Genomic DNA, 25,921 nt, shown 5'->3' with positions numbered 1-25,921 from the left:
TTATCTTTTAAAGTGCTCCCTTAATAACCGTTGTGCCAATATGGAGAACTCATCTGTTGTACACTTGGAAACATAGATAGGCCTTGGAAAAAAGCACCAAAGTGTTTTACCCAAATGGAGGACCGTGGTTAAATGGTCATTGGCTTTTTTGTTCTAATTAATCTCATAATTAGAAATCATCATGTACTGGAAATCATTGAATACAATGCTCAAAAGAGTTTCCTGACAACACTTGAACATGAGCATGCTCTGCAAATTATACCGAAGCCATTGAAGGTACTTGCCCTCAAAACAAGCAGCTGATAAAACTGGATTTTATTTCTCCTAGAAAGGCCATTTTATTTTAACTTCTTGGGTTGGTAATATTTGTTTGATTTTCAGTTAATCTCTCCTTCATTTAAAAAAAACACATATTGAATGACTTTACATTCTAATTGTATTGGGATCAAATTTTATTTCTTCAATTTTAGGACACAGTCATCAATGTATCTAAAAATAAATGTTGGTGTGCATTGCAAAATACATTTTAGAGTCAAAAGAGAAAAATTATTCAGTGTTATTCTTGCATTTTTTTTGTGGAAACTACATGACTGATTGGACCTCCAAGGATGAATGACTCCAAAAGGTTGCCAGGTATTCAACACACTTTTGGGGTACTCTGAATGTCTGTCCAGTTGTGATAAAAGGCCCATCAATAATGCAGACTTTGAGATCTCTACTCCGGATTTTTTGGATATGCTGTCTCCAAGTTGGCATTATCAATGACATTGATATGAGGTCTATATGTTGCTTATCCCTGTGCATATCAACAGTGACTCTACTCAGTGATATTACAATTGAAATTCAATCTTTATTTAAGTTTTCTGCTTCAAATGTTTACCAGAATTCGACATGGAGTTTTTAGATTAGATTCCCTACAGTGTGGAAACAGGCCCTTCGACCCAACAAATCCATACCTACCCTCCGAAGAGTAACCTACCCAGACCTATTTCCCTCTGACTAATGCACCCAACACTATGGGTAATTTTACATGGCCAATTTACCTCACCTGCACATCTTTGTGATTGTGGGAGGAGAACAGACAGTCGCCCGAGGCTGGAATCGAACCTGGGACCCTGGTGCTGTGAGGCAGCAGTGCTAACCACTGAGCCACCGTGCCACCCAGCTAAGCACCTGACTGGAATTAATGTTGTTTCCTACATTGAGCCTATATTCCTTAGAGCCAAATTGTCTGACATGTGATGATTCAACTTCACAATCCTGCTTTTTATAGAAGATACACTTTGGGAGATTAAATGTTAAGGAAAAGTGTACAGTTAATGGCAGAACCCTGAACAGCATGGATGTACAGAGAGATCTTGGGGTTCCAGTCCATAGCTCCCTGAAAGTGGCCATGCAAGTAGGTAGTTTGGTAAAAAAGGCGTATGGCATGTTTGCCTTTATTGGTTGGGAAATTGAGTACAAGAGCTGAAAATGTGTTGCCGGAAAAGCACAGCAGGTCAGGCAGCATCCAAGGAGCAGGAGAATTGACGTTTCTTTCTCTGGAGCGGTGGAGGCTGAGGGGAGACTTGATAGAAGTCTATAAAATTATGAGATGCATACAGAAGGTTGACTGTCAGAATCTTTCCCAGAGTTGAAATGTCTAAAACTAGGGGGCATGCACTTAGGATGAGAGGGGGAGAGTTCAAGGAGATGTGAGGGGCATGTTTTTTACACAGTGGTAGAAGTGTGGAATATGCTGCCAGGAATGGTGGTGGAGGCAGATACATTAGGGATGTTTAAGAGATTTTTAGATAAGCACATGAATATGCAAAGAATGGTGAGATATAGGTCAAGGGCAGGCAGAAAGGATTAATTTAATTTGGCTTCATGTTTGTCTCAGTATGATGGACCGAAGTGTCCATTCCTGTGTCATACAGTTCTCTGATTATATATTAAGTTATCACATGGAAATGCTCAACAAATCATGTACCCTACATAAGGCAAGTCACAATATTTATAGACAGAATATTCACACACACAGGGAGATGATTGGGATGTGGGCAAATTAAAATCTAGTGTGTTGTCACCACTATTCATAGTTAACTTTTACCGGCACCATTGCTGGGTAGGGACTACACGCTGATGGTGGAAGGGCGGTTAAACTTGCTAGGAAGATCATTAATAGCTTCCATTTTTGGAGGGTTTTCAATTTTCCAATGGGTGTTACAAAAATAATGGAGCTTCAGAGTCTCACCAGTTACAAGGAGACAGAGGCTCAGTAGCAGGTTATGTTGGCCAGAGTCGAACACCTTTGTGAGCACCAACGTTGCAGTGGAGAATGAGAATAACTTAAGCATTGAAGTGACAAGCTGGTACAGGGGCATACTTAAGGGAAAAATGCATTGGAGATGTTAAGATTGATGAGTCTGTTTGAAATATGTGTAATACGAGCAATGTAAAGGAAATGAGAGGCCTTAAGAGATAAACACAGCAAGTTACAGTAGGTTTCATATTCTTTGAATTTGAGACGTCCAGTAAAAATGGACTTGAGAGAGTGGGTGATGTGCACCCACAGAGAACACAGCAGCCTGCCAGTAAAGGTTCAGAGCTTAAGAGATCTGCAGACTGCGCCTCTCCAGGGAGGTGGTAATTGAGCTGTGATGGGAGAGGATCTCAGTGGAAGTGGTTATCAATAAGTGTGAATGTCGCAGTTTGTTCTGGAGAGAATCATTGGATTTCCCAGCCAGCTGTCCATCACTGCACCAAGCTGGTCTCATGCCATTTGGTACTAGATGCCAGGGCCTTTTACACTGCCTGCCCAAATTTGAGGATAGATACAATGGTTATACACTGAAGACATATTCCTTGTTCCTATGTAGAATATAGCAAAAGAGACATCCAAGAACTGCCATGAAACAACCTGACCAGGCCCTAGAATGTTTGAAAATGTGAATCAGTTGCCTGGGTAGGACTAGTACAGCTCTTCTGTGTGTTCAGTTGAAGGTGTATTGCATCAATATGGTTCACTGAATTCTGTACATCATTGCAAACAGAAATCAAAATTTTGGAGCCGAGAAATCTCTTTGCCAGCAATACCTTGCTTGAGGGAGGAGGAGGGGGAGTCTACAGATCAGGCAAACAATGACAAAGCAAAAGAGTGACGTCAGGCAGTTACAATGAGACAACATCAGGCAGGCTCATCAAGGCAGTCATTTACAGAAACACATTTTTCTGGAACCTTCCTTAGAAATCTATGTAAACACTTGAATCTTCTTAATACTTTAACCTTTCTGACCTTCACTTTTGCGTCCTTACCATCTCATCAGTTTTACCATGACATTAGGCCAAGGCATGCTTAACACTTTGACCTCCTGGGTTCCAGAGATTTTCAGTATGTGTTCACTGGAACACTGGCAGTTACGATGAGTCAAATCATGCAGAAATGAGTAAAGGAGACATTATATGCTGTTACATATTGTGAGTGTTAGAAATACTTGCAGAGGACTGCGTGAAATAGATTGGCTTCCCATTAGGCAGTAGAGTTTACAAAATAGTTTTTCAATAACATGACAATAAAATTTGAGCCTCTTCTGTGTCTGACTACCATGTATTCTACTACTTAAACCTGATATGTAATAAACTGTTATAACAAAGCATAAACGTGAAGACTGTTCTTGTCCTTGCCTTCTCAACTAATCTTCTCTTGTATATAAACATACGAATCAGAAGTAGGAATAGGCCAGTCAGCCCCTTCCACCTGCTCCCCCATTCAATAAAACCATATTTATGCCTACTCTTTACAACCTTTCAATCCTTTGTTCAACAAGAATCTATGCATCTCTGCCAAACAAATGTTCAAAACAGTCTGTTTCTGTTCCTTTTCAGGAAGAAAGTTCCAAAGACGCATGAACCTCAGAAGAAAATTTGCCTCCTCTCTTTAGCAGTGATCCCTAGTTCTAGATTCTCCCATAAGAGAAAATGTTCTCTCCACATTTAACCAGTCAAGCCGACTCAGGTGTTTTTATGTTTCAATCAAGTTACCCCTTATTTTTAAAATTCCAATGGATGCAAGCTTAATCTGTCCAAGCTTTCCAGCCATTCTGGGTATTATTCTAGTAAACCTTCTCTGAACTGCCATCACCACATTTCCATCCTTCCTTAAATAATACTATGCCCAGTACTCCAGATGTGGTGTTCATAATGTCCTGTATAACTGAAGCACAATCTCCCTACTATTGTGTTCAGTTCCCTTCATGATAAATGATAACATTCTATTAACTTTCCTAATTACTCTCTGTACCTGTCTATAGAACTAACTTTTCTGCAACTCATGCAAGACAAACATATTCCTCTGATTCTCAATTCTGTAAACTCTCACCATTTAGATAATATGCTTTCTATTCTTCCTGCTAAAATGGACAATTTCAGATTTTCCTGCATTATACTCCACTTGTGATCTTTGCCTGCTCACAAACTATCAGTATCTTTTTTGTAACTTTGCTCTGTCCTCTTCACAACTTACTTTTCTACCTATCTTTGTGTTGTCAGAAAATTTGATAACCATACCTTCCATCGTTTCACCTGTCATTTATAAAAGTATAAACATTTGAGGCTCCTGTACCAGTCCCTGTTGCACACCACTCATTACATCCCACCAATCTGGAAATAAAAACCCTTTTACACCAATTCTCTGCCTCTTGTTGGCTAGCCAATTTTCTATCCATGCTACTATACCATGAGATTTTACTTTTCATAATAAACATATCAAATGTCATCTGTAAGCCTAAGTACAGTACATTCAAGTCTCTTTCATTCATAGCATGTCACCTCCTCAAAGAACTTAAATAGATTGGTCAGATATGATTTCTCTTCAACAAATCATGTTGACTCTACATGATTATCTTGAACTTATTCCTAATGCACTACTATAAATTATTAAATAATATCTTCTAACATTTTCCTTACTGCAAATGTTAAGCTAACTGGCCTGTAGGTTGCTGTTTTCAGTCTCCTTCCCTTTTTAAATAAAGAAAATAGATTCACTACTCATATCTAATGAGGATGTCCCTAAATAAAAGGGAGTTTGGAAAATTAAAACTAACACGTCTCAGTAGCCACTTCTTTTAAAACCCAGGAATGATGTCCATTAGGCCATGAAAACAGAAAACTGGAGACCTAGGCACCAAGTAAAGACTTTAAAGACTAGATATACTCCAATCCTACTCACCAATCTGCTGCTTTACATTGGCAAAAAGCAATCAAATATCTTTCTCCTTCTTTTGCTGAAATTCTTAGAACTCTCAACATCAGCTGTCTAATGTAAGTCACACTAAGTTGTCGACTATAAAGTCTTTAATTGGTACTTAAGTCTTCAGTTTTCTATTTTCAGGGCCTCATGGGCACCATTCCTAGGTTTTAAAAGAAGTGACTACTCAGATGTGTTAGTTTTAATTTTCTAAACTCCCTTTATTTAGGAACATACAGTACATTCAATCCAAAATAAAGGGCTTATCTGAGTCTGGAATAAGAATCTTGTTTCGGCCAGTTCCTAATTCAGCTACCCTCTCTATACACCGATTGATAATAAACCTGATCAAAAGTCATGGCTATAGAATTTTAAAACTGCAGATTTTCACAAGTTAAAGCTTTAGACACTTTCTTACCCAGCAAATGAACATTCTTGGTTAAGTGGAGAGGATCCTGACTCTGACCACCCAGAGCACACCTTAGGTTCTTGACTCTGACCAGCCCTGGACTGCTATCAGAGGTTGCCCTTGATTTCCTATGCTGGGAACCCCTGAGTGAAGGCAATTTCCCCTTGACTTGACAGGGCTGCTGACAAACGTGACAAGCTTCCTGGCTTTGTGTCTGTGCTAAACAGCAAGACAAGACACCAGTACTGTGAGACTGGTGTCTCTGGCTGAGGGGCAATTACAAAATGTCAAGGCAGGGATGTTGTAGATCGGCTCTGAGTGAGTGAACGCTATGACAGTGCCTGGAAATTCAGCCTGGCCCAGACCATGAGCTGCATGCTTGTCCTTACTGCAGCATTACAATGATATTTGCTGATGCAGCATTAAAATGCAGAAAGTAGTGTAAGTGAATCGGGATGTGCCATGAGAGGTGCCATATGTCAGATGCAACTACCTGTGATATGGGCTGTGTGTGGCTGTTTAACATGAAACACATCCTGAGATGTTGAGATTTGGTGACCAACATTAAGGTCATTCGGAACACCTGATGACCTGAATCTGGCAGATGCTTACTCTGTTTTCTGTGTCAAGTTTTCCTGACATCGAGGTTGTTTGGCAAGTTTGGTAACAAAAAAAATCTGAATACTAATGAGACAGATTGATCATATAACTAGCAGTAATCACTGTCAATTGGCATGTAGCCTCTCCCTTGTGACAACCTTGCCATGCCAGTTGTAAAAAGCCTAAAAGATGGTGCTTGTTGCTTTCAAAGAGTTGGGCTTCAATGGATTTGTTTCTGCCATATATCTTGCCATGATTCACAATAGTGCTTGCAAGATTCTGCCCTTTATTTCTTATTTTATTCCTGCTTGGAAAGGACAGAGCCAAAACCATACCTTGCCGCTTGTTGATTAGAACAAAGAACAAAGAAAGTTTCCAGCCCAGGAGCAGGCCTTTCGGCCCTCCAAGCCTGAGCCGATCCAAATCAATTGTCTAAACCTGTCGCCCAATTTCTAAGCATTTGTATCCCTCTGCTCCCCACCTACTCATGCTTCTGTCCAGACACATCTTAAATGAATCTACCGTGCCTGCCTCTGCTACCTCTGCTGGCAACACGTTCCAAGCGCCACCAACCTCTGTGTGAAGTACTTGACGCCTGTAAACTTCCCACCTCTCACCTTGAAAGTGTGACTTCTCATTACTGAATCCTTCACCCTGTGAAAAAGCTTGTCTCTATCCACCCTGTCTATACCCTTCATAATTTTGAAAACCTCAATCAGGTCTCCCCTCAATCTCCTTTTTTCTAATGAAAATAAACCTAACCTACTCAACCTCTCTTCATAGCTAGCACCTTCCACACCAGGCAACATCCTCGTAAACCTTCTCTGCACCCTCTCCAAAGCGTCCACATCCTTTTGGTAATTGTGGCGACCAGAATTGTATACAGTATTCTAAATGCAGCCGAACCAATGACTTGTACAATTTTAACATGACTTGCCAGCTCTTATACTCAATATCCCGTCCAATGAAGGCAAGCATACTAGATGCCGCCTTGACCACTCTATCCACCTGTGCAGCTAACTTCAGAACACAATGGACCTGTACTCGTGGATCTCTCTGCCCGTTAACTTTTCCCAAGGCTCTTCTGTTCATTGTATAATTCTCTCCAGAATTAGTCTTGCCTAAATGCATCACCTCACATTTGTCTAGAATGAAAACCATCTGTCACTTTTCCGCCCAACTCTTCAGCTTTTAAAATATCCTCCTGTATTCTCAGACAGTCCCTTATGCTGACTTCAGAGAGGTAATCCAACCAACATCTTCACATTATTCTTCTACTACTCATTTTGTTCCGACTTCAAAAACACCAATGAATAGACATCATTCATGATAGTGTGGTATGACTCAGCTACTTCACTTTAAATACTCATTGGGAGGTTTGCCTCTTGCTAGAAATAGGAATGACGGTCTGCTTTCTTTATATTCACATCTCAAGAGGTCAGGTTTAAACTTCTGCAACAATATTTTATACACTGATCTCCAAATGGTGAATTTGGCAGCTAAGACTTTCCAAGGTTGACAAAGTTTTATTGTAAATTAATTGTACAGCACAAACATCATTTTTCACCTTTCTTTTCTGAAACCTCTCTCTGCCCAGAAGCCAGTGTCCCACTGGAGAACTACTCAACTCTTAGGTATTGTTCATCAACCAGTTCAGACGTGTTATTACACACGTCTGGATCAGTTTGGAATTGAACCCAGGTCCTTTTTCTTACAGGTATGAATAATGCCGTTGTGCCACAAGAACCTTAAACATAAATATTTTTCATCTGTTCAGATATTTTATGATGCGTGTCTGGAGCAGAAGAGTCTTGAACCTGGACCTTCAGACTCAGAGATAGGGATACTCCACTGCACCACAAGGACTCAGCTTTTAAAATACCGAAGTCCAATGAGCATCACTAACTGTTAATGCAGTCAAGAGCTGATCTGTTTGAAGCTTAAAGTGACCTGCATTTCTAGCACCGACAACCGCTACCCTTATCCACCCTGACAGAAATGACACAACAACAGGTTATAGTCCAACAGGTTTATTTGAAAACATTAGCTTTCGGAGCACTGTGAGCACCTGACGGACATGTTGCACTATAATCTGGTGTCATGTGATTTTTGACCTTGTCCAACCCAGTCCAACACTGGCACCTCCACATCATGTCTTTTAGATTAGATTACATTACAGTGTGGAAACAGGCCCTTCGGCCCAACAAGTCCACACCGACCCGCCGAAGCGCAACCCACCCATACCCCTACATTTACCCCTTACCTAACACTACGGACAATTTAGCATGGCCAATTCACCCTGACCTGCACATCTTTGGACAGTGGGAGGAAACCGGAGCACCCGGAGGAAACCCACGCAGACACGGGGAGAACGTGCAAACTCCACACAGTCAGTCGCCTGAGGCGGGAAATGAACCCGGGTCTCTGGCGCTGTGAGGCAGCAGTGCTAACCACTGTGCCACCGTGCCGCCCACAACACATGTCTTATCCACCCTCTTCTTGTTTCCTGTGTTGTACTAATGTGCAGCAGAGTGCTACTTCCCCTTTACATATAGCATCTGCTTCTAATGTACTAATATTTCATCAATACTGCCTGCCTGCTTCCCTGTTAATCAGCTTTGAACAGATTCTTCATCTTTTGCACTCACCATGCAGCTATACCACAGATTTGTGTTCCTGCATCAGGACTTGCTTATTGTGGAGGAATTCCATGCAATTTTTTAGCTTTATGGCCTTTCATCATAACTGGGACAGGTTGAAAATGCAACACGTTTTCAGCAAATACAATGGGAAAAATGACAAAATGGAAGTTTTGTGATAAGGTGGAACACAAAGAGATTAAGTGACAATAGAGTTGGTAGTACAGAGCTAATGAGAATGGGACATGGAAAGAAGCAACTGTTTCATCTAGAGGAGGTGTGAATGGCAGAATGAAGAATAGCTGCCAACCTAAAGACAGAGAAAATTGAGAGTAAAAACAAAGCTTGCCAAGAGAAAGGGATCAAAAATGGAGTCTGAAATGATCATATCCAGTATTGCAGTCAAGGGCTAAAGCTGTAAAATGCTTTATTCAAAACTGGCGGGTTGTTCTTCAACTTGAACTCCATTGAAATAGCCAGTGAGACTGTATGCATTCCTTTACCTCAAAGATGCTGCTTCTTTGCAGATGACTCAATTTAAGTCCATTGTCAGTGTTTGGTGTGAATTCCCAGTAGCCTAAAGAGCCATGACTTCAATTTCAGACTGTCCTACTGTGCAGTGGAGAGTGTGGTACTGGGAAAGCACAGCAGGTCAGGCAGCAAAATCAATGTTTCGGGCAAAAGCCCTTCATCAGGAATGAGGCTGGGAGCCTCGAGGTGGAGAGATAAATGAGAGGGATGCGGGCCTGAGGGAAGGTAACTGAGTATGATAGGTGGATGGAGGTGGGGCTAAAGGTGATAGGTCGGAGGGGAGGGGAGCAGATAAGTGGGAAGGAAGATGGACAGGTAGGACAGTTCATGAGGGAGGTGCTGAGCTGGAAGGTTGGGGTAAGGTGAGGGTAGGGGAAATGAGGAAATTGGTGAAATCCACATTGATGCCATGGGGTTGAAAGGTCCCGAGGTGGAAGATTAGGCTTTCTTAGTACAGGCATTGGGTGGTTAGGGAGTTCCGATAGAGAAGGCCCAGGACCTGCATGTTCTTGGCTGAATGGGAGGAGGAGTTGAAGTGTTCGGCCACGGGGCAGTGGGCTTGGTTGGTGCGGGTGTCCTGGAGATGTTCTCTGAAGCACTCTGCGAGCAGGCATCCTGTCTCCCCAATGTAGAGGAGATTGCATAGGGAGCAGCGGATGCAGTAAATGACATGTGGAAGTGCAGGTGAAACTTTGATGAATGTGCAAGGCTCCATTGGGGACTTGGATGGAGATGGGGGAGGTGTGGGTGCAGTTTTGCAATTCTTGCGGTGGCGGGAATGGTGCCGGGAGGTGGGAGGTGGGTTGTTGGTGGGGGGCAGAGTGTGGACCTGACAAGGCAGTCGCGGAGGGAATGGTCTTTACAGAAAGTGGATAGGGGTGGGGAGGGAAATATATCTCTGGTGGTGAGGTCTGTTTGTAGGTGGTGGAAATGGCGGAGGATGATGCAATGTATCGGAGGTTGGTGGGGTGGAAGGTGATGACCAGGGAGGTTCTGTCCTTGTTGCGGTTGGAGGGGTGGGGTACGAGGGCGGCAAGTGGATGAGATGCGCTGGTGGGCATCATTAACCATTTGGGAGGGAAAATTGATGACCTACTATGCAGGCATCAGTTGTCAGCCGGTAATGGTGGTGGCTGATTCTCGGTCCCAGCACTACTCTCTTTCTGTCTCTTTCAGCATTCCCTCTCAGTGAATGCTTTTATTTATTAAAGGGTTTAACACTATCTTTTGACAATTTTTTGTATTTCCATTTCATGATCAAAACTTTTCTAAGGCGATGATTGTATTGATGTTTTGAGGCCTTGCTAAAGTATGGCCAATTAACCAAGCTTCAGTACAATTGGGAAACATCTGTTTAATAGGCTTTGAGCATAATGTCAGACCTAATAATCTAAACCAGTACATTGGATATTTTGGTGATCTCTTAATAAATATCAGATTTTGGAATAAATGTCCTCCAAGATATGGGAAGTGAGGGACATTTTCTGATACTTCACCCTGAATCAGATTGAAAACATGACCATGTATAAAAGCTTACATTCTTAACAGGTTGAATATCCATCATATTTCATAAACCTTTCTGTGGAAGAAAACATGTGTGATGGTAGATATTTTGTAGTATTTGTCAATAACCTCATTATGTAAATATGTTTATGAATGTAGTCTGCTTATGTACTATATTTGTATATCGGCAAAAGAAAGTGTTAAAGACTTCCAAGTTTTGATCATCTAATGCTTATATTATGTTTGCAACGTATAGTTTATCTTTGTGTGCCTGTTTTAAATGCATTGCCACTTGTTTTTTGTTTCTGTACTTCTTCATCAGGAGGATTAGGCAACAGAGGAGAGTACCCAGTGTTTGCTTTGATGGTGGCACTGCCCATCATCCAGACAGGTACATTACAGTTTAAGCTGCATATGTTTAAAGAGAATGTCTTACTTGCCTCATGGCTGGGTAGCTAAGACTGTTATAACTGTAACTACTTCATACACAGTCTGTAATAGCAACAACACAGTGATACTTATAATTGATGTTTTAAAAATTAAATGGTTTGTAAAATGGTTTGTAATGAACAGTACAATATCATGAAGTTTTTATTCTTAATTGATTCTTGCAAGATTTGGTGCATAGTTGATACCTTAAATATTGTGAATGAAATTTTAAGGGTTTTGCCTGATCTAGAAATACACACACATATTCCCAATCGTTATACAACATTGTAACCTAACATGAACTCCATTGGTGATAGTGAAGTGCTGTTAACCAGAGCTGAACTTGGAGCTGACTCTGGTCTGGGCAGCAAAGGGACACAGGGATGGTATTTTGCTTACAGTGACCAATTAAGCTGTTGCTGTTGGAGTTTCCATCTAGTTAAGGGTTAACACAATAACTACCAGATCAATGAAAGGGCTTCAGTAGAGTCATTGTGAGCATTAGCCCTTGCTTTAGCTGTAGTTGCAGCTCCAGGGGGAAAGTGTTTCAAAAAGAAGTGAGAGAGCTTGGTTGGGGAGACACGCTATGTTTTGGTAGCTAAGCCCAGATAAATGTGTGGATGTTAGGGAGATCATGCAGCACCAATAGCACTGATGTGGCCTAGGTGGCCATTGCTCTTGGAAAGCCCTTTGGTGAACCATGGAGTGTCCATTTCTGTTAGCAAACCACATTAATGTCACTGAGCGACTACCAAGGTTTACCTGGCTAGTTAACTCTAATCATAGAATGTTCACCAGTTTGATCCTGGTTGTGGAGGGATTTTCTTAAGGGAAAGCTAATGAAAGTAAAGAGCTAAAACTATGCAAGGTAGTAGTCAGATTACAGATTGAATACAGTACTGTGAACAGTTTTGGTCCCTTATCTAAGAAGAGATATGCTGGCATTGGAGGTGGCCCAGGAAAGGTTTGCTAGGATTTTCGTATTAGAAGAGGTTTAGTAGTTTATGGCAGTAAAATGAGAAATGAGATTAATCCTCATTAAAACAAAGAAGATTCTCAGGGGAGGTGACAGGGTAAGCACATAAAGGTTGATTTCTCCATATGTGACATTGTTGGACCACAGGACTTAATCTAAGAGTAAAAGGTCAACTATTTAAGACAGAGGTGAGGAGGAATTTCTTTCGTCAAAAGATAGAGAATCTGTGGAATTCTTTACCTCGGAGGGCTGTAGAGTCTGTGTCACTAAGTATATTCAAGGCTGAGATAAATAGATTTTTAATCAGAAAGGAAATCAAGGATTGGAGGGATAAGACAGGAAGGTGAAGTTGAGGATTATTAATTCTGCAATGATCTCATTAAATAGTAGAGCAGACGTGATGGCCTAATGACCTGTCTCTGCTCCTACATCTCATCTTCTCTTGTCAGGTGGATCCTCCTGACTTGAGAGAAATGCCCTCAGAGATGGGGATAGCTATAAACTGCCCACGTAAGTGATTTAAACAGCTGACCAAAAAGAGGCCAAGCCACTAAGATTCTCACCACTGGCAGCATAGTATGTTACAGATAAAGACATCAGACTCTACTATCAAAACCCTCCCTACCCTTTAATATGTTACTAGCCCACTCCCAATCTGTTGCCAAAGGGCTGAGACAACTCTGCCAATAGCAACTGAAGAATTCTTCACACTTATGAGTATCACAAAAATCTAAAGTTGTGCAGGATTTCATCTTTATGAGGTAAGAACCATCTGATAACAGCAAGATAATGTCAGCACTTCTAAAAATTGGGAGTTTATTAAATAAGTTCTGAATGATTGGGAAAACGCAGACAATTTACCAAGATTTATTTTCTTCTGTGTTTATTTAAGTGATGAGCTTGAAAATTGTTGGCCATTTTGTACATCCTGACGAGATAGCAAACAAAATTAAATTAGTACCTTGATATGTGACATTGCGTACTATGTTTAGGCAATATAGGCTGTTGAAGTTTTACAATTGTAAGGGAGAGGTGAATACATGATCCTCCTATCTGTGAATAAGCAGAGGTAGATGACTACAATGAAGGTTTATCTTAATTAGTGACAATTGATCGAACTAAGCTTTCATGCCTGTTGAGTTTTGATAAAGTTGAGAGTTCTTTTTCAACTGTATGATAAACCTTTAGATTCATTCTGATCATCATCATTTATTAAGCATTTGATGAAGTCACACAGTGTGTCCTTTCAGACATCCCAACCACTTTATCTGTTCAAGGATTAGGATCCACTGATCATAGATAATTCAAGTGCACTGGAGCAGTGAAGACCCTAAGCTAACATGGGTAACCAAAAATTCTCATATAATTGTTTCAATTCCTTTAACTACTAAGCTCAAGATCATAGGTTAGGTAACAGCACTCTCATGTAGGATGAAGAGGGAGGAATAGAGCTGTCAATCTGACATTTCCTTCTCCAAAGAACGGACAGACACATGCATCAGTATCTGCGATACTTTGCCTCCACAGACCAAGTGCTGGAAAGCCTGCTGCAAATGCTGTAAGAGCAACATTTTCTTCAATTTATTGCCCTTCACAGTTCAGCTCCTCAACAAACAGCAATTGATTCTTCAGTCGATCAGTTGCCATCAGGATTTTGCAGGACACATGGTGATGCTGGTAATTTCAGTGGGCCCTTTTTAGACTGACATATTCTACTGGCTGTACATTAGATGAAGCACGTCAAATTTCCAGAGAAGAATGACAACCCAGTGATGAATGCCACCCCTCCAGATTTGGCATTGCCATGGAGGTGGGCTGAACCAGGCAGAAGATTGCCTTACTGCTTCCTGTTTGAAGTGCAAGTGAATTCTACTCTGAATGCTCCTTCTCCCAGACTGCATTTAGTCAACACTGAAAATGATATGAATCTGAAACTTATGAGGAGGGAAATCATTGTTGGATGGCTATGCTACTCCTTGGTGCTTCCTCAATCCCAGAGGCCTGTATGTCTGCTCTGAGCTTCTGATTCAGGACTTTTGACAAGCAGAGAGTGTACTTTATCTGTGAGTCTAACAGAAGAAAGTGAGGACTGCAAATGCTGGAGATCAGAGTCGAAAGTGTGGTGCTGGAAAAGCACAGCAAGTCAGGCAGCATCTAAGGAGCAGGATGGGCATAAGCCCTTCATCAGCTCTTCCATATTGTTGAGTCACAGGGAGATTGGATTAGTTACCCAGTGGTTGGAGCATGAATGAAACTAGTGGTTTGTCACTGAATTTTATCTGAGCTGTGAGTCTAAAAGCACAGCACCGGATCAGCAATTGAGGCCAAGCCACGTCCCACATTTGGGGGTGGCATGGTGATTCAGTGGTTAGCACTGCTGCCTCACAGCACCAGGGACCCAGGTTTGATTTCACTCTTGGGTGACTATCTATGTGGAGTTTGCACATTCTCCCCTTGTGTGTGTGGGTTTCTGTTGGGTGCTGCATTTTCCTCCCACAATCCAAAGATGGACAGGTTAGGTGGATTATTCATGCTAAATTGCCCGTAGTTTCCAGGGATGTGTAGGCTAGGTAGATTAGCCATGATGAATGCAAGGCACAGGTGAGGGGGTGGGTCTTGATGGGATGCTGTTTTGAGGGTGGCTGTGGACTCAATGAGCTGAATAGCCTGCTTCCATACTGTTGGGATTCTATGATTCTAGGTTCTCTACTTTACAAGCTACAATGAACAGGTAAGTAGATCCAGCTCAGCACTGTTCCCTTGACTTGTCCTACCTGCCTATCTTCTTTTCCACCTATCCATTCCACCCTCCCCCCCCCTCCCGACCTATCACCTTCATCCCCTTCCCCACTCACCTATTGTACTCTATGCTACTTTCTCCCCACCGCCACCCTCCTCTCACTTATCTCTCCACCCTTCAGGCTCTCTGCCTGTATTCCTGATGAAGGGCTCTTGGCTGAAACGTCGATTTTACTGCTCCTCGGATGCTGCCTGAACTGCTGTGCTCTTCCAGCACCACTAATCCAGAATCTGGTTTCCAGCATCTGCAGTCATTGTTTTTACCCAGGGACTAGAGTAGCCAGTTTCAGTGATTGGTTGTAATGGCAGGCAACTTGGTGAGGGAATAGAGTGGTATGTGTATTGGTAAGGGATAGGATGAAAGATGGATAGGTGAGGAGGTAGGGTGTACCTGCAGGGAGCCACGGGAAGATTGGATTGGTTACCCAGTGATTGGAGCACAAATGAAACTAATGGTTTGTCACTGTGCTATCGAATTTTATCTGTGTTGTCAAATGTTGCTCTGAAGGAATGATGTGGTGTGTTTCTAACATTCAGTTTGTTTTACTGTGCTTTTTGAAAGATGGTACAATGGTGGAAGTCACAGTGCATGGTCTAATCATTCTATAGTCAATGGAACATCAGAGCACTATAGGTAAGATAAGTAATGTACTGTAACCCTATAGAGTCTGTCCTTAGCATGATAGACTCCCATCCAATCCTCTGGCAAATTGGATGATTAATGTAGTATGAGGGAATGTTGCAGTAAAGTGTTCTTAGAATCACTTCTAGAGCTTGTGGATTCCTTTCATTTATGTAACTTATACAAAGGGGAGGGTGAGAACAGCTTTTCTGGGAGTCTTGGCCTAAAGGTTGAAAGAGCAGAACTATAGAAACACATATATAAATCATCCTTACACATTGGTGACCGCTCTTTCTGCAAACCTTGCAAGAATGTAAACTGCGTACCCTTGAGAACATGATTGTATTAGCATTTTGGATCTATTAAATGTAATATTCCCATCATTTTACCATTTTGCAGTGAGATTGTGAAACTTTTTGATATGGAGGGTGTACAATGTTTACCATGGTTCATGATATTGATTGTCACCATGCTTTCATTATACAAGAAGTCTTCCCAACTTGAGAGAATAGAAGAATTAACTTATGATGCATTATTTACACTTAACAGTACTTTATCCTATTTCTGTTACCTAACTGACCAAGAATGCTGCAGTCTACTGTTGACCTGGGCTTGCTAACATGTTGAATCTCCTCAGGATGTACCTGTGGGCTGGCTTGGTCTAAGCTAAACAAATGTCCTAAGGTCATCAAGTCAGTTGAAAGCACTCAGCCATGTTTTTTTTTCCAAAGTTGTTGTTATATTGGTCACCTCAGCTCTCCTGCAAAGAATTTCTGAGGGTGTTTCATTAACCTTCCTCCTGGACACTGAATATTTGATACCACTCCTTTTAACTTCCTTCAACATTTTGGACCATATTTCTCTTACCAAGGTGATTGGCTCAAACCAACAGATTGTCAAATTCAGCAGAGTTTCCTTGATTTAAAGGAACATGTGACATGTAATTTTAGCTCCAGAGAAATGGGACAATGGCTAGATTGATCCTGGAAGACTGACCCCTGAGATAGATTAGAGATAGCAACCTGGCCAATGAGCAAACCCCAATGGGCTGGTTAGAATGTCTAATTTTTCAAGATATTTGTCCCAGTAACTGTAGGAGATGTTAGGCCATCTACTTGGCATACCAGTTATAACCACCCCCCCCCCCCCCCCCCAACCTTTGATTCTCCATAATTCATCATGCTCCGAATGACCCGGACTCCTAGCTTCCAATTCCAGTTCAAGTACCCTTGGCACTTCCATAGTCACACACTTAGTATCCATTATGGGAAGACCTCAGGGGAATGAACCAAGTAGACTTGAAACTCAGGCAGGCATTCTTAATTTCTTCAGATGTAAGAAGAATCCTTGTGAAAAGTCAACAATTAACCACTTTTTTTAAAAATTAATGCAATGTGGGCATCACGAGCGAGGACAGAAGTTATTGCGTATGGCTAATTGCCCTCCTGATTTCTTTGCGGTGGTGGTCATAGAGTCATAGAGATGTACAGCATGGAAACAGACCCTTCGGTCCAATCCGTCCATGTTGACCAGATATCCCAACCCAATCTAATCCCACCTGCCAGCACTCGGCCCATATCCCTCCAAACCTTTCCTATTCATATACCTATCCAAATGCCTCTTAATGTTGCAATTGCACCAGCCTCCACCACTTCCTCAGGCAGCTCATTCCATACCCGTATCACCCTCCGTGTGCAAAAGTTGCCCCTTTGGTCTCTTTTATATCTTTCCCCTCTCACCCTAAACCTACGCTCTCTAGTTCTGGACTCACCGACCCTAGGGATAAGACTTTGCCTATTTACCCTATCTATGCCCCTCATAATTTTGTAAATCTCTATAAGGTCACCCCTCAGCCTCCTACGCTACAGGGAAAACAGCCCCAGTCTCTTCAGCCTCTCCCTATAGCTCAAATCCTCCAACCCTGGCAACATTCTTGTAAATCTATTTTGAACTCTTTCAAGTTTCACAACATCTTTCCGATAGGAAGGAGACCAGAGTTGCACGCAATATTCCAACAGTGGCCGAACCAATGTCCTGTCCAGCCACAACATGACCTCCCAACTCTTGATGTCAAGCTGACAGGTCTCTGGTTTCTTGGGTTATCCTTTCTCTTTTTCTTAAACAACGGTATCACATTGGCAATCCTCCAGTCCCCTGGGATAAATCCTTTAGAGAGGCCTAAAAGATTTTTGTTAACAGCTCCATAATTTGCTCCCTTAACCCTGTCAGCACTCTAAGATGCATTTGATCTGATTGTAACCGAGTCTGTGAATGGAAATGGATAAGTTAAGCAAGTGTGCAAAAACTTAGCAGATGGAATGTGACATTACGAAATGTGAGGCCACATATTTTGGCAGGAAGAATAGAGGAGCGAATATTACTTAAATAACGAAAGATTCCGGAAACTCTTGCACAGCAGGATTTAGCGTTCTTGTGCATATGTGAAAAAAAGCATTGAATTTCAGTGGAATATTGGTCCTTATTTCAATAAGCATGGAGTATAAAAAATGGAGAGGTCTTACTAAACTAATGTAACACTGTACTCAAACCACAGCTGGAATACCATGAATAGTTTTGGTCCCATTATCTCAGGAATAATATACTAACATTGGAGGCAGTTAGAGAAAGTTGGAGAAAGTTCACTCAGTTGATCATGGCTATGGAGGTAATTTCTTATCAGGAGAGGTTGAATTGTTTGGACCTGTACTTATTGGAATTTAGAAGAATGAGAGGTGACCTTATTGAAATGTACAAGATTTTGAGAGGGTGGCAGGATGGATGCAGAAAGGGGTCATATATTTATGGCAGAAATGAGGAGGAATTTCTTCTCTGAAATTACTGAATCTATGAATTACTTTACCACAGAAAACTGTTGGGGCTTGGTCATTAAGTATGACTAAGATAAGCAGATTTTTAATACTAAGATAATAAAGAGTTGTGGGGAAAAGACAGTAAAAAGGAATTGAAGATTATCAGAATGGTTCAGCAGACTCAGAGGGCTGAATGGTCTATTTGTGCTCCTGTGTCTTATGGTCTTACAATTGTCCACATCTCGTTCTACCTTGCCATCACTGCCTCTGTCATCTCTCATTATTTTTGCAATGGCAGTGTTTTAACATGTTGATATGGCATAATCATTTTCTTCTTGTGATGATTTTTTTTATTGTCATGTGTGCTTGAATGAATGCAGTGAAAAGCTTGTAATGTCACCTCTCGGCGCCATCCTAGGTACAGGGTACCTAGTTGCAGATATTTTAAGTGTTGTTATAGAATTGAAATAGTAGAAAAAACAACTAGCATGGAAAAACAGATCTTAAAAAATCCAGAATGATCATATAAAGTGTCTTAAAAGTATTTAAATTATAGCCCTCTTCCACTGTGTGTCTGCCCACCGGGCTTCAGAACACAAGGCCTCACTGCCTCCATGTGCTGGTCTCTATCCTGGATCACCTGTTGGGCTCATTCCCCTCCCCCACCCCACCAAGCGGGCCCATGTTCATTCTGTTCCCGATCTGAGCTCTGACCCGCAACTGCTCTGCTGCAGCTCCAGCCGTGACACGCTCCAGGCACTCGGTCTGCACTAATTCTCTAAATTACCTTGAATGAACCACTGAATCTCATTTTCAGACTTTTGCCTTGTAAAGGTAATAATAGTAAATCTTAGCATATTTTGGCTCAGTTACAATTTCAGTGCGCTTTATAAAGGGATTTTCTCTCCAGTAAGTTGTGAGTTTTCTCACACCTATCATCCCAAACTCGCCTCATTAACTAAGCGCCCTGTCCCCATGGCTGCTTTCTTGTACTAGTTGGATTCTCATCCTTGCCATAGCTGGGGGCACTTGCCACTGGCTGCAAATCCTGAAATAGACTGATACATCGCAACACCCAAACATTCACTTGCATTCCAAAGCAGCTCTACATGGCTGCACACATTTTGGTGGATACAATGACAAAAGTTGGGAGATCAATGCCCTGCTTTGTGGATAGGACCTCAGGATCCTGGTGAATGGATGTCCAATTTTTCCCATGATCAGCAAGGATACCACACCATAACATTCTGCCCAGGTTACCATCCAGGTCAATGCAGTCTCCACAGTTTGGAGGAACAATGAGCAGTGTATGAAAAATATCAATGACATTTTCTGCTTTGACAGGGTAAGTGCCTTCATCTTCCCAAGCTAACTCATACTTAGGGTATTTCAGCTACTGTACCAACCACCCACCAAGACTCATGCTGTACTACTATCGTATTTGCATGCAGAGACATTCCTTGGTCGCTATTCCCCATATCAATACCCCACACCATTAATCATTCCTAGCCTCTGCACAACCTGCTAATTCCTTCGGGACAGTTCACTGCCTTTTTTCTGACCTGTACTAACATTGATAGCTGTGCCATCTCACTCAATCCTTCCCTTTGTTTCATTTCAGGCAAAAATGACCCACAATAGGGCTGTAAGGGGCCAGGTAGATTATAAGATGCTGTACATTCAGCTCTTCACACTTGTGAGGAATGGATCTTGGCCCTTGCCAGAGAGGACCAGGGCCATTCCTGAAGAAGGGCTTATGCCCGAAACGTTGATTCTCCTGTTCCCTGGATGCTGCCTGACCTGCTGCGCTTTTCCAGCAACACATTTCCAGCTCTGATCTCCAGCATCTGCAGACCTCACTTTCGCATCCAAGTCTTGTCAACTAAATAAGAATCATTGTTGTGCAACTCTCAAATTAACCCTGTGGTCAATATATTTTTCACTTACTTCAACTTTTACAACTTGGTCACAGCACTTTCTTTTGTGTCTTGCAGCTACCAGCTCCATGACCACATTGGCCAGCTTCAAGGGGCAGCTCCACAAATGATGCTTATTATCTCATCCAAGAGTTCTAACAGATTTGTCAGGCATGACCTCTGCTTGGGTCAGAGAATGAGTCAGCCATTCTGATACATTCCTATTTTACCATGCAGTTCCAGGTCCTCTGTGAACTCATCCTCAGTAATGAACCATAAAGTCTTACAAACAACCAAGTTCAGGCTTACCAGCCTATAGTTTCCTGTCTTCTGCCTCCCTCCCTATTTAAACAAGGTGTGTAGCATTAGCCATTTTCCAGTCTTCTGGCACCCACCCTGACTTCAGATCACTACCAATGCCTCCACAATCTCCTCTGCTATCTCCTTCAGAACTTTGATCAGGGTGATTTATCCTATAGCTTCCTCAGCACTTTCTCCTTATTGATGGCCACTACACTCACCTTTTCCCCCGACTCTCTTGAAGTTCTGGCATCCTTCGCCAGTGTCTCACTGAAAACTAATTCAAAGTACCTATTCACTTCTTCAGCCATTTCTTTGTTCCCCATTATTACTTTTCCAGCCCCATTTTCCAATGGTTTAATTTCCAATCTGGCCTCTCTCTTAGCATTTAGGTATCTAAAAAAAGTCTTGCAATCTTCTTTTGTATTCCTTACTCTCACTTCTCTCTCATCTTCTGCTCACTTCTTGCTTTTTAGTTTTTTTTTTAAAAGGCTTCCCAATCCTGTGGCTTCCAACTCGACTTCACCACATTGTATGCTTTTTTTTTGCTTTTATGCTGTCCCTGATTTCTCTTGTCAGCCATGGCTGCTGCACGTACCCTGCCCTCCTTCTTTATCTCAGCATTCTGCATCCACTCCCCACCATTTTGGATGCTCAGCCCCTTTCCTACAGCAAGATGCCCAAACAAACCAATCCCGCTTAATGGACAGAAATACGTACTGATCGTGGCCCACCTCCCTGAGCAATTTATCTGTACAGCATGAAATAATGAGTGAGCGGACTCCTCAATGATAACTGTACAATTCTCCAGTTGTGTTCCTATGACTCCTCAGTCTGTTTGTAGTGCACCCACAGGGCTGACCATGGCCCACTCTCTGGACTGAACCGATGTGAACTCCTGAATGATGACCATACCCAAGCCCCTGGACTAATATCGAAGGTAGCCCTTCACTTACTGTTCTGTGACCCCTGACTGACAAGTTCCACCACGGGCATCTGTGAGGAACACTCCCTCAACACACTGAGACATTGCCATTTATTGGAAGCAGATATAGTGTTCATGTTGTTTACACAACTGGTGCAGGTGAGATTGATGTGATACACTGCTGTACAGCAACATGTCTAACCCCTTGATTATTGACTGAAGACAACTATGTCAAGATGCTTGGCTTCATTTCAACAATAAACAGCAAAGCAGTACTGCAGTATTATGAGCCTTTAAGCTCTGGGTGAGGGATTAAAGTGCAAAAGAAGGGCAAGGCGCGGTAGTGCTGTGAGCATCTAGGTCAGCACTAAAAGATCAAGTGAGCACCATGAAATATAGCCTGGTGTACTTAGAACATAGAATAATATAGTGCAGAACAGGCCCTTTGGCTCTCGAGGTTGCGCCGATCTGTGAACTATTCTCAGCTTGTCCCCCTACACTATCCCATCACAATCCAAGGATTGTTTAAATCTCCCTAATGTGGCTGAGTTAACTAGCCTGTGAATTGTGTGCCTGACCATGAGCATGAAGTGTCCTTGAAGTAGCTTTTCATTGATGAACACTGGCACACTCCAAAGAGGCAGCATTGAAGAGCAGCAGAATTTTGTAGTTGTGTCAGAGACCTGCCATGATGGCACAGAGACAAAAAAAACTGTAGATGCTGGAATCCAAAGCAGAATAGCAGGAGGCTGGAAGAGCACAGCTAGCCAGGCAACATCAGGAGGTGGAGATGTCTGATGTTTTAGCTCTTCCAGCTTTCTGGTTGTCTATGATGGCACTGAGAGGTTGGCATGTGTAGGATGGAAGTGTTTTTCAATGTGGAGTACATGCAGGCACTTTGCTGGACCATCCCCTGAGATATTGTTGCCACATTATAAGATAGTAGTCTTGAGGATCAAGTGGTGAGCTGATGGTAACCAGGTAGCCATTCGTATTTCCAAGTCAAGCATTTACAGCATCTGGTTTCACTGCAATGGGGGGTAGGTATGGAGGCTGCATATTAATGAGATAGGATAATCAGTTAATTAGCTTAACAACAAATAATAATCCCACTTCAAAGGCATCTCGCTGCTCCCTAACAAGAATCTCATCTCGACATCTGGAACTTTCTTGGTCAATTTTAATGGATGTCTCACTTCCATAGATTAATTTGAATGGACGAAAGCCCTTTGTAGGAAAATCTCTAGTAGCAAATACCCCGTAATGGAAAATCTAAACCTTTGTCCTAGAGTTAACATTTCAAGTCGAGGAAGTTGTGGGCAACGGTCATCCTGGGCTTGAAACATTAACTCTGTTTCTGTCCACAGATGCTACCAGATCTGCAGAGTTTCTCTCGCACTTTGCTTTTACTTCAGATTTCCAGCATGTGGTATTTTGCTTTTATTTAAATAGGTTATTAAAGTGTTCAAATGAAATTATTTCCCTGAAAGCCTCATATCTGGTCTTAATTCCTGAAGCTTTGTCCAGCGGGCAAAATGATGTTGCTTTACCCTTTAAAATACAGTGTAGATCTGTCCCAGTTTGTTTCTTTAAGGAACCTTTCCTTCTATGCTTCAGGAGCTAACTCTTATGCACCAAGAATACTATTTTATTTACTACATCATAATCCTGACTTCTGACCTTAGAGAAGTAAGAATCCCAAATTTGAGTTATCTGGTTATTTTAAATAATAGCTGGAAATGTGTTGCTGGAAAAGCGCAGCAGGTCAGGCAGCATCCAGGGAACAGGAGAATCGACGTTTCGGGCATAAGCCCTTCTTCAGGAGGAGCCCGAAACGTCGATTCTCCTGTTCCTTGGATGCTGCCTGACCTGCTGCGCTTTTCCAGCAACACATTTCCAGCTCTAATCTCCAGCATCTGCAGACCTCACTTTCTCCTATTTTAAATAATACTTTTACAAAGAAAAATTTTGGGCACTGGGTCAGAACAGAATATTCAGCTACTCTATTATGGATTCTCCTGATTCTCGCATCATTTTCAAGGTCTGTTAACTTGGGTAGTTGTTTAGTCTCATAGAATACAGTACTGCTTTTTTTTGTTTCTTACTGAATCTGCCTAAAATAATTAATTACAGCACAGATCCTAATTTTATTGCCAATGTAAGAAATATCTGAACTAATTTTGTTGAAGCTTATATCAATTTGATTAGATTTTTTTGTTTACTTTTCCCTTCTATAAAAGCTTGCAGTAGCAGAATTGCACATGCACTGATCACTGTGGAATCCATTATTGATCTGATCAGTCTTCAGACCTACTTGTCACACAAAGACAATAAGAACAGTATTAGAGCTAGCTATGAGCCCCATATGTGTGACCAAACTCATATCATTGACTCTGGACTCACTCATGAAAAATGCCCACTTAAAAGAGGTAGTGGAGGAAGCCTCATACGTTTGTGGAAGCTCAACCCTCTTAACGTATTCAGGAGATAATTGGAATAGGAAGGAAGAGAGAGAAATACGCATCTTCTATTTTTGCAAGTATTTCACATATTTGTCAACTGAGCATTTACTAATAATTCAGCCTGTTGGTAAGGAGAGCATATCAAAGAGTTGCTGCAATCCCTTTGAGAAACCTGGTCACTAACCATAGTCATATGTTATTTTGCGAGGAAAAACAAATAATATTACTAATTACCCAAATTGTAATGAAGGAAAATTCCACCTTGCAGTCCTTTTGAAAGAATTACTCAGGCAGCATTGTATGTGTGTCAACTGCCTGCGGAGCTGAAGTAAAATTAGTTTTTCAGATGGTCATCCTATACAGAAATGTCACACTAAACAATGGTGTAATTTGTTCTTGCTTGGCAACAAAGCTTGAGTGTTGAGTTAGGTTAATTATGTGAATAAAATTCCATTTATCATTGGCAATGCAAATTTTAATCTTAGCTCTTTAAAAAAAATGAATTCTCCCCTTCTGTTGTGCCAAGCAGTAACTCGCAATCAGTAGGTCTAAGATAAATTGCTTCCAGGGCTAAGCAGCATTAGTTTTCATATCCTTCCAAGAGATGGAAGGATTGGCTTGCCTTCTTGATTTTACTCCCTCTCTTTAAAATTCTTCTCTTTGCCATTGTCAAAACAGCCAAGATGGCAATAGTGACATATCATTCCCATAAAATGTTGTCCTGTTGCAACATTCCTTAATGAGACGCCTGAAAGTCTAGTTAAATGGAACATAACATAATTGAATAAGTGTCAGATAATCTTTCTATATTCTGAGAAACTGTATTTCAATTTAAAATAAGGTATTTACTTTTTACAAAAAATTATGATTTTAGCCACTCAATTAATTCATTCATGAAGGTTACCAATATGTTAAAAGAATCCTTTTTATCATATCATATGTAAAGAAAATTAAAGCCCAGTTTGCTCCTTAAGTTCGTATTCGTGTTGTGCTAACAGTGTGTCTTATTTTATCTACTGACTAAACAGCCAGGTTTCTTTAGCAAACAGAAGAGCAGCTTGCCCAAGGATAGAAATCCAGCAACCATCCACTGATACTGACAGGTACCTTAGATCAAATTAACCAGTTCCATATCAGCACCTTAATGTAGTTAGATAACTGAAAGTTCCATCTGTGTTGCTGTATGCTGGACATGTTGAGTTTCCTAAAGTTTCAAAACTGTTCCCTCTATGCCTCAGGAGCTAACTCTCATGTATCAAATCCTTTAATTTACTGCATCACAATCCATACTATCTTCTGATAATAATGCATAAATCTCATGAGCTCTACCTGTCAACCTACTCTGCATAGTCAGTGTCCTATTGACATATAAATGAGAAAATTGAATTGACACACTAACCTAATTAATTGCAAATGCGCTTTGGTATTTGACTGCAGTTTGTAGGTCCTGACACTAAATAACTTCCATTGAAATATTTGCTCATTAATGTTTTTGCTTTAACAAAGTGTGTATTTTTTCAGCAGTATTCAAGTTCCATAAATACCAATCATTTCTCTAAACATCACTGAGAAATAGCAGTGAAAATGAATTATGAGAAAGCGGAGACATTAGGAGGGGTGATTAAAAAGCTTTCTCAAGGAAATGATTTGAAGATGATGGTGCGTTACAAAGTAGGAAATGAGTTGCTATTCTTCCAGCTTGGGCTGAGCTTCACTGAAGAACTGCTGCAGGCCTGAGACGGAGATGTTGATCAGAAAACATTCTGGTACATT

The 25,921-nt window shown here is 41.4% G+C and overlaps 1 protein-coding gene across 13 annotated transcripts in view; it reads left to right on the top strand.

The window, feature by feature from the left end:
• rims2a (regulating synaptic membrane exocytosis 2a) overlaps positions 1-25,921 on the top strand; it is a 973,874-nt gene that overhangs the window by 589,559 nt on the left and 358,394 nt on the right. For 6 of the 13 annotated variants that reach the window (XM_043688434.1, XM_043688422.1, XM_043688423.1 and 3 more), the window contains 3 exons: positions 11,232-11,300; positions 15,676-15,747; positions 25,177-25,251. The exons of 6 other annotated variants lie outside the window; for them this stretch is intronic. In XM_043688434.1, the coding sequence (XP_043544369.1) occupies positions 11,232-11,300; positions 15,676-15,747; positions 25,177-25,251 (216 nt within the window). Of the gene's footprint in view, positions 1-11,231; positions 11,301-15,675; positions 15,748-21,566; positions 21,572-25,176; positions 25,252-25,921 lie in introns of those variants that run through there. One more of the 13 variants, XM_043688431.1, reaches the window with a different exon arrangement.

Source organism: Chiloscyllium plagiosum, chromosome 4 (assembly GCF_004010195.1).
Source record: "Chiloscyllium plagiosum isolate BGI_BamShark_2017 chromosome 4, ASM401019v2, whole genome shotgun sequence".
Taxonomy (NCBI): domain Eukaryota; kingdom Metazoa; phylum Chordata; class Chondrichthyes; order Orectolobiformes; family Hemiscylliidae; genus Chiloscyllium; species Chiloscyllium plagiosum.
Note: the sequence above shows the minus strand (reverse complement) of the source record. Positions and strands in the feature narration are given on the sequence as shown.